Below are 9,239 nucleotides of genomic sequence, written 5' to 3'. Positions count from 1 at the left end.
AAGCAGATTTTAAAATGTTTCTTTAATTACGTAGGAGTGGGGAACATTCAACCTTGGGAACACCCCAAATAGCCTGATTGCAGTAAACTTTTTCTCCACTGGAAGGACATAAGCACATCTCTTGTAAAGAGAGCTCGACGTGACTGAGCCACAACATGGTTTTTCCCTACCTTTTTAGGGTCAGATTGGAGGTTTTCACTTCTCAGTTCCAGGGTTTTGCCAAATGGCTGATAGTCCAGCAGTCACCTAATCTGGGTCATCAGTGACTGCATGCTGAAATTCTGCCATGTCAAAATACAGTAGGTACATTTGGATAATCTCAAAATGCTTCCTAAAAGGAAGATTTGGGACTCTGGTTGTGGAGGGAGTGTTCAGGAGACAATGAGTATGCACATGCTAATGAACACAGGTTCAGCATTTGCATTGACCAGTTACTACCATACAGTAGGACAAAGAAATAGATCATCCACCAGGGCAAAGAAATCAGTTCAGTGCAGCTGGCTGGGGCAAGTGCTGTTCTAGTACATGGCTGTAAGGAAATATAGCAGTACCCTCTAGGGAATCTCCAGATACTCCTACACACACCTCAGAGCCCTGGTAGAGTCAGAGGAAAACTGTGATGACCTTCTGAGGACCAATATCCAGGTTAGTTTAAACTGCACTTTTATCAGAGACAGGAGATGTAGAACACAGACATATGCAAATAAAATAACATTCTTATATCTCAGTTGAGAGGTTCAACTTCATGATTCCCACCACAAGTCTGTAGCCAGCCCCAGTTTCTTAAAATAGTCTGTGTAGGTTGAAATACTGTGTCTTCTGCTTCACTAGTCATCCCTCAGATTATTACTCTGTAACAATTGCTCTGTGCTTCCAACTTCCCATGTCTCTAATGTAGGATATAAAGAGGGTTATCTGTTATGAGCTGAATGCTTGCAGTGTCCTGGGTTGGAGCAGCAGATTAATCAAACATATTGGATTAAAAACACCTGCTAAAGCAGAGAATAATTGATTTGCAGTGCTATAGCTTGTTCTTTCTACAGTCATGATAGTCCTGCATTACAAGGTGCTGCTCAGGTTCTTGTCTGCTGAAGTCTGGCTTCTGTGAAAGGCTAAAGATGTGAGTTCCTCACTAAAGGCACCTTCCAAGATTCTTTGCAATGACTGCCGTACCTTTGCCCTGAAGTCCCGTCCCACAAAAACATAAAGCAAGGGGTTGATGCAGCTGTTGGCATAGGCAAGTGCTGTAGAGAGGTGATCCCACAGAATCAGTGACTCCATCAGTCTTGTTCGAAGACTAGGTACAAGGGAGAGCATCCCAACTACATGGTACGGAGCCCAGCAGATGAAGAATGCAGCTACCACAAACACAGTTGTTCGCAGGATCCTGTTATGTGAGTTGTGAAACTGATTTGCATGTGTTCTGAAAACAATGAGGGCGTAGCAAACTGCCATTATGCCAAAGGGGAGCACAAAGCCAAAGACAGCCCTAGTGATGTTTATTACCACTGAGGCAAGGGGTACAGAATCATTACCTTCATTGGTATCTCCCCACAAGTCACTATGATTGTAGATTGAGTATTCTTCCAATAACTCATTTATAGATACATTTACAGGATCATCTATGTAATCATCAACTCCAGAATTGTACCCACACTCTGTTTTGCCCTCATAAGTGGTTGTCTCACGGTAGTAGAAGACAGGGCAGCAGAAAATGAAGGCCAGCATCCAAATGCCACTGCATATTAGCGATATAAATTTCACTGTTCGGTGGTTCTGACACCAGACAGGTTTCATCACCAGAAGGCACCGATCAATGCTGATGGCCACAAGTAGGAAGACACTAGCAAACATGGTGAAGATTATGACTGATGGAATGACTTTGCAGAGGAACCAGCCATAGGGCCAGTGTTCATGAAGGGCCAGGTGAACAATGAAAAATGGCAAGGACAAGCAGCACATGACATCAGCCACAGCAAGGTTTAGGAACCAGACAGTGTTCACAGACCTTTTCATTTTCACACCAGCTACCCAGATCACCAACCCATTGCCTGGGATACCTATGATGAAAATTATGGTGAAGATTGCAATGCAGACAATTGATTCTGATGCATAATATACAGCAGCCTGCTCTTCTGAAGTGCTGTTGTCCAGAACTTGAGCCATTCTGCAGCTGTAAAACAGAAAGCAAATTAGTAGCAATTCACATCCTTGGTTCTCGTTAGCCACGCAAGCACAGGGTGGGGCTTTCCTCTGGCGTGCAGTGGGTGATTAAAATAAGGCTCTAGAGAGTGCGGCGAGCAGGAGCGGGGAAATGAGGACGTGACACGGCAGGGCAAGCAGGCAGTGGTGCAGGTTTGCTCCTGCTAGTAGGGTTTTTCGTTTGTTGTTTGTTCTGTTTTGGTTGGTTGGTTTGGTTTTTGTGGAGTGTTTGAGTCTTACCAGTGGCTGCAGGGGCCATTGCAGAAGAAGCCTGCCTGCGGTGTGAACAGGTAAACAATCTCCTTTCACTTGTGGCCGAGCTTAGGGGGGAAGTAGAAAGGCTAAGGAGTATTAGGGAAAGTGAAAGTGAAATAGATTGGTGGAGTTCCGCCCTTCCAGCCTTGACGAAGGTCCACCGGGAGCCAGAAGACTCCTATGCCTCCCACTGTCAGACAATAGGAGGATGAAGGGGAGTGGAAATGGGTCCCTACTCAGAGAGATAATAATAAAGATTCCTCCTGACTCCCATCCCCTAACCAGGTGCCACTTCAGGATAGGTGTGAGGCCCTGGCTCTAGAGGGTCAGCCAGAGGATATAAAAGAAAATTATCTGCCTAGTGAGCCTCCTAATTATGCTTCATCTGTCAGAGGGATCACCACCTCTAACATTAAAAAGAAAAAAAAGGTAGTCGTAGTGGGTGACTCCCTTCTGAGGGGAACAGAGAGCCCCATATGCCAACCAGACCCATCCCACAAAGAGATCTGCTGCCTCCATGGGGCCTGGGTATGGGATATCACTGTGAGACTCCCAGCTGATTTGACCCTCTCATTATTACCCACTGCTGGAAATGGTATAACACTCCAAGCTGGCAGTGGTGAGATTAAAAAGAGGAGTGTTAGGACAATTAAAAGGGGCTTCAGGGTACAGGGTCAAGTGGGTCATAGGGCAGGAGAACAGGTCCCTTTGGTGGCGGAGAAAAATTATGAAAAGGAGAGCCCACATTATCAATAAGTGGTTTAAGGGTTGGTACCATCAGCAGAACTTTTGAGTTCCTTGATCATAGGGCATCTTTTTTGGCACCTGGCCTGCTGGAATGGGATGGGCTCTGATAAGGCAGAAGGATTTTAGCCCATCAACTGGCAGACCTCATTGAGAGGGCTTTATACTAGGTCTGAAGGGGGAAGGGGATACAGCTGGGCTGTCTGGAAGCAGGCCCAAGGGTGGTAAGCCTGAGATAGAGGTGAAATCAGTAGCCCAGCTGAGGTGCATGTATACCAATGCACACAGCATGGGTAACAAACAAGAGCTGGAGGCCATGGTGCAACAGCAAAGTTATGATGTAATTGCTATCACAGAAACATGGTGGGATGACTCACATGGCTGGAGCACTGCACTGCATGGCTACAAGCTCTTCAGAGTGATAGGAAAAGAGGTGGAGGGATGGCCCTTTATATTAGGGAGGATTTTGATGCTGTGGGTATTGAAACTAATGACCACAAAGTTGAATGCCTGCGGGTAAGAATTAGGGGGAAGGCCAACAATTGTGCTGGGGGTCTGTTATCATCCTCCCAGTCAGGAAGAAGAAGTTGACAGCTTATTCTATAAGTGGCTGGAGAATGTTTCAGGATCACCAGCCCTTGTTCTTGTAAGTGACTTCAACCTACCAGACATCTGCTGGAAGCTTAATACAGCAAAAAAGAGGCAGTCTAGGAAGTTCTTAGAGTGTGTGGAGGACAACTTTTTGTCACAGCTGATGAGTGAGCCCACCAGGGGAGGGACTATGTTAGACCTGCTGTTTGCAAATAGAGATGGGCTGGTGGGAGATGTGGTGGTTGGAGGCCGCCTGGGGCAGAGTGATCATGAAATTAGAGAGTTCTCAATATTTGGCGAAATGAGGAGGAACATCAATAAGACTCTTACACTGGACTTCTGGAGGGCAGACTTTGGTCTATTTAGGAGACTTATTAAGAGAGTTCCTTGAGAAGCAGCCCTTAAAAACAAAGGAGTCCAGCAAAGTACTGCAAAACAGAGATCTTGAGGGCACAAGAACAGACATCTTTTTGTCCCTGTGTGGCGAAAGATGAGTCAATTAGGCAAATGTACAGCCCGGATGGGCAACGAGGTTTTAAAGGAACTTAGGAATAAAAAGGAAGGTCATTCTTCCCCTGTACTTAGCACTAGTGAGGCTACACCTTAAGTGCTGTGTCCAGTTCTGGCCCCTCAGTTTGGGAAGGATGTTGAGACTCTTGAGCGTGTCCAGAGGAAAGCAATGGGTCTGGTGAGGGGCCTGGAACACAAGTCCTACAAGGAACAACTGGGGGAGCTGGGGCTGTTTAGCCTGGAGAAAAGGAGACTCAGGGGTGACCTTATCACTCTCTACAACTGCCTGAAAGGTGGTTGTATTCAGGTGGAGGTCGCTCTCTTTCTCCAGGCAGCAACTGACAGAACAAGAGGACACAGGCTTAAGCTGCACCAAGGGAAACATAGGCTGGATATTAGGAATAGTTTTTTTAAAGAAAGAGTGAAAAAGTACTAGAATGGTCTACCCAGGGAGGTGGTGAAGTCACCACCCATGGATGTGTTCAAAAAAAGACTGGATTTAGCACTCGGTGCCATGGTTTAGTTGAGGTGTTAGGGCATGGGTTGGACTCAGTCTTGAAGGTCTCTTCCAACCTAGTAATTCTGTGATCCTCTTCCCCAAATTCTTCTCTTAACCTTTGCTGAAGCATCTCTGAGTCAGGTGACAGTACAGAGCTGTCAGGATACAAAGGCATTGGCCTACACAAAATTGTTACTAGTGTACCTGTTGTACATCTTAATCATTTTCATAGTGGCTAAACCTGTATGTAAGCTTGCTGTTCAAACAGTGGGCTCTATGCAGTTATGTTCTCCTATCTGTGTCATCCCTTTGATTTCCATCTGGTTCTTCTTAGTCTCTAAAGTGAAGGTCTCTATTCACATGGCCATGATGTGCCCAGGTGTGTTTCCTGGTTGACTTCCTGCTTCAGAAAGGCAAACCAGCATTTTTAGTTCCTCTTTCCTTTAAAATTAGCAATTTCTTCTGGCATAACATTTAAGTTAAGAAAGCAATGCCTGTCTTTCTGAAATCACCCTGCTTCACTTTCTGAACATTACAAATAGAACAGAGAGGACATAACTTCTGTTGGCTAAGTGATATTTTAGGGAAGTGCCAGTGACCACTTCCTTTTCTTATACATGTGTTCTGAGCTCTCTGGTAGTTCCTTGGAAAGCTTATCTTGACCAGGAAAAAGACAATCTTAACGGTTTAAGATTCTATGAAAGATAAGAAATTAATGTTTAAGAAGAACAGACAGATATTTACTTGTAGAAATAAACATGAAAATACAGAGTAATGTTAGATATGAGGTGTCTTACTGCAAGACAATGAAGCTGACCTACAGCATACTTAAGTGATATTTTAAAACTATGACCACACAGAGGAAGAATGTTAATTGCTCAGTTATTCTTGGACTTAGTAAATTTAGAAAGGAAAAGAAAACCAGCAAAGCTAAGATAGAATTGAGAAAAAAAAACCCTGATTTTTATTCTTTAGGCATTAATAGAATTGTCTTAAAAATTCTTTTTAACTAAACCCTTGCTGAATTGATGACGGCAGTTGTATTACTGAAAGGTCCCAAAAAATGTTACCAAAATGCAAGGAAACTGAATAGGGAAGAGGTGAATACAGCCTGCAGAAGCAACTGAGAAGACATAAATAAGACAACTGACCCATTTTTAAGCTCTGTTATGCCCATACTTAAATACCAGTCAGAGATTGTTGTATGCAGGACTAAATATAAATATTATTTTAAAAAATTCAAATAATCAATCTCACTCTTCAATAACATGCAGTCCGAAAGTGGAGTGATGCATAAGTGTGCATCACTGCTTCACTAAGAATAAAATGAGATAAACAAATGTAACAAACATCATAATTTATCAGGTTTTGGTAATATCTGCCAAGAGACTTGTGAGTGAGGGTGACCTGCAAGGAAAGCTATGACAGACGTTACTGGAAAGCTTAATTGAAAGCTGGAGGCTTAATTTAAAATTCTCCCAAGTTTGTTCCATTTCCTGTGGTCTTGCTGATCTATGTAGAAGCAATTTTCAGAAGAACAACTGGCGAACAGTGCTGCAAGAGTTGAACCCTGCTGCCTCCCCATATAACTACAAAAAATGGTATGAAGAGGACAGGGAAACAAGAAATGCTGTAAAATAGTAATGCAAGTCCTACTCCAAAGTAAACTGCCCACACTATATTTTCCAGAGTGCTAAAAGGGCTGCAATATGGTTTGAAAATGAAAGGGACAACTGGAGGAAGGAGAGGGGTTTTCAGGAGTAAAGAATAATAAATGGCAAGTAGATGAGGAAAGCAAAATTCTCCAGTTTATGATACCTACCTGAGCGAAGCAGTGATTTCAGTGTGTTGGAGCAACTACCATCAATTCTGCCTCTGGAGTGACTGCGAAAACCCTCACATGACATTTTAGGAACTGCATTTTTTTTTCCTGTATGCATCCTGTGTTTGCCAAGTGTGTTCTTTCACCCTAATAAAATTACTCATTTCAATGTAATTTCAAGATTTAGATATGATCAGCTCATAAAATAAAAAGTCAAATCACAGGAATTTTCTCAAAACTCAAAATAAAATAGTTCTTGAAATAAAATATTAATAGAGTTATAATCACAGACATATACTTTACTATATTCTATAAGACAACTGAATGCCATCTTGCCTGTTGACACAGTGTGACCTTTGCTGGAAGTAATTCCTAAGTCCAAACCCTGTCATGTCATAGCCACTTCTATGTCTTACCAGGTGAGCACATTCACCTAGCTAATCTAATTTCTAGGGTTCTTACCAATCCAGATCAGCTTCTGTCCCAGCTTGAGACAGTTTGCTTCATCAAATACAGAACACTGTACTCACCAAACCGTTCTGCTTTTTACTTTTCAGGGTATTAAAATTCTTGCTTTTAAAAAAGAAATTGACTGACAAAAAGTTAGAAGTGGTTAACTGAAATGGGCGATTTGCACAAAATGTGGCAAGACAATAAAAATGGAAGATTTCCAGGGCAAGGCATTTCTAATGTTTAACAAGGGGGTTCCCTCTTGCCCTTCACAATTTGGGAAATCAAGACTGCTAGCAGAAATGACAGAGCCCAGACATACAAGAATCAGCCTCAGTATTTTTGTTTTGGTCTGGAAAATGAACTGTGACAGAGCAGACTTCTTCTCTTGAGCGTGTCTGTTAAAGACACAGATGCTGCCTCCAACACAAAACCAGAAAAAGGAAGACAGACCAGGGCTGAGCTGTACCCACAAAGATAGACAGGCTGTCAGCAGCCTGCCAGGAAAATTCCTGTAGCTTCATCTTCTTCACAGCTGCTATCCTGCTAGGGGGACTCCTCGAGCCCAGGCAGGCAGTGCTGATAGAAGCATAGCCTGGTCATCACCATGGGACCTGCTAGTCAAGCCCTGCTTTGCAGGAGGGTCCTTAACCAGTTCTATCATCCAAGTTAAATGTTCTATTTCAAGATTTCAACCTCTCTGCTGAATCCTTAAAAACAAACAAACAAACAAACAAAAAGGTAAATAATATAAATAAAAATTTAAACTTCATTGGTTATTGGCAGTGCTTTGTATATTTTTGATCCAGAGATGCTTGTTTGAACCAAGATGAAGAATGTTATGTTCTCTACTGCTTAAGTCTCAATGGAATTGAATGGGAGATACATTCCTGGTGTTCTGGTGGTGCTTGTGAGTCTTTGCTCACATGCCTTATAATAGTTGGCCCTTTGCCACTCCCTCATCCGAGATGCTCTCCTTCTAGGGGGACCGTAGGAGGACTGTGACACGCTGAATGACAGCACTGTGAAGAGGGAGGTGAAATTTAATACTGCTAATTGTGAATCACTGAACTTGGAAAAGCAGCTGCACATGGAGGATGTACTCCCAGTGAGACATTAGTGCTCAATGAAAAAACTTAGCAGTCACTGCAGGAGGTTCTAATGAAAAATTAGGTCAATAAGCAACTCTATCCAAAAGGTAAATTTAAGTTTCTTCTTGAATTGTGAATGCTGTACTGGTCCTTAATCTTAAGAAGTTATAGAACAAGAAAAAACATAGAGAATGGTGGCTAGACAGCCATGGCTGGGAATTAACTCTGCCTGCATTAACTAATGCTATTTCCCTACTGGGAAAACAAGCAAACAAACAAAACAACAACAAAAAAAGGAAAAAAAAAAACAAAACAAAAACCAAAAAGCCAAAACCAAAACAACCAACCCCAAAACCAAGCCAAAACCCCCCAAAACCAAAACAAAAATCAACAAAACCAACAAAAAAACCCACAAAAAAACCCAACCAAAAACCAAACAAAACAAAAAACCAAATCAAAACCTCAAACTTAGTGATGTTTCTGTGATTATTTTTGCCTCAACACCTCCAGGGATGATGACTCCACCACCCCCCTAGGCAGCCCGTTCCAATGCTTGACATGGAATGCTCAGACACGGCTCTATGTAATTTTAAAATTTCTCTTATGCCTTTTCTCACACTTTTCAGAGTAAACGCTGGTACTTTTTGACACTCAGTCACAAGACGCTGCACAGCACTGAACTTCAACACCAGTCTCCTCTGAGAAGCCACCATTACAAGAGTGGTTTAAACGCTGCCAGCCTTATCATTACTGACAAATAAAACCGGTATCTGCACCCTTTTCGGGGGAAGACCCACTCCTGAAACTAAGCTTTGCACAGGTGCCGTTTCCATCACTTCCAGCAGCAAATTTCCGTGCTGTGCACCGCATTTCCTCTTTGGCTCTTTTACCACAAAGCCACCTAATCGCCGCAGCACAGGGGAGGGCGGCCGGACGGGCAGCTCGGTGCCGTGAGGGCTGCCCCTAACAAACATGGCCGCGCCAGCCCCGCCGCGACACCTGCCAGGCCCCAAGATGGCGCCGGCCGCCACTGCTGTGTCAGGGCCGGCTCCAAGATGGTGCCCTCCCGCCCCCG

The 9,239-nt window shown here is 43.4% G+C and overlaps 1 protein-coding gene across 2 annotated transcripts; it reads right to left on the bottom strand.

The window, feature by feature from the left end:
- Positions 1-3: 3 nt before the first annotated feature.
- On the bottom strand, positions 4-9,215 carry C3AR1 (complement C3a receptor 1). 2 transcript variants are annotated; one of them, XM_085573669.1, is made up of 2 exons: positions 2,443-9,215; positions 4-2,173 (listed from the first exon to the last, which is right to left on the bottom strand). In XM_085573669.1, exon 2 carries the CDS (start codon positions 2,164-2,166, stop codon positions 1,060-1,062), a length of 1,107 nt encoding a protein of 368 aa, XP_085429795.1. In that variant the 5' UTR covers positions 2,167-2,173; positions 2,443-9,215; the 3' UTR covers positions 4-1,059. The 2 variants fall into 2 exon arrangements, with proteins under 2 accessions (XP_085429795.1, XP_021389573.1); XM_021533898.4 differs by having other exon boundaries at positions 6,624-9,215.
- Between the last annotated feature and the right edge of the window lie 24 nt (positions 9,216-9,239).

Source organism: Lonchura striata, chromosome 1, assembly GCF_050655825.1.
Source record: "Lonchura striata isolate lonStrDom1 chromosome 1, ASM5065582v1, whole genome shotgun sequence".
Classification (NCBI taxonomy): Eukaryota; Metazoa; Chordata; class Aves; order Passeriformes; family Estrildidae; genus Lonchura; species Lonchura striata.
The sequence above is the reverse complement of the archived record's forward strand: the minus strand, read 5'-3'. Positions and strand labels throughout refer to the sequence as shown.

Coding starts and splice junctions, on each gene's coding strand:
- C3AR1 (XM_085573669.1), bottom strand. CDS start 2,166: ATGGCTCAAGTTCTGGACAACAGCACTTCAGAAGAGCAGGCTGCTGTA.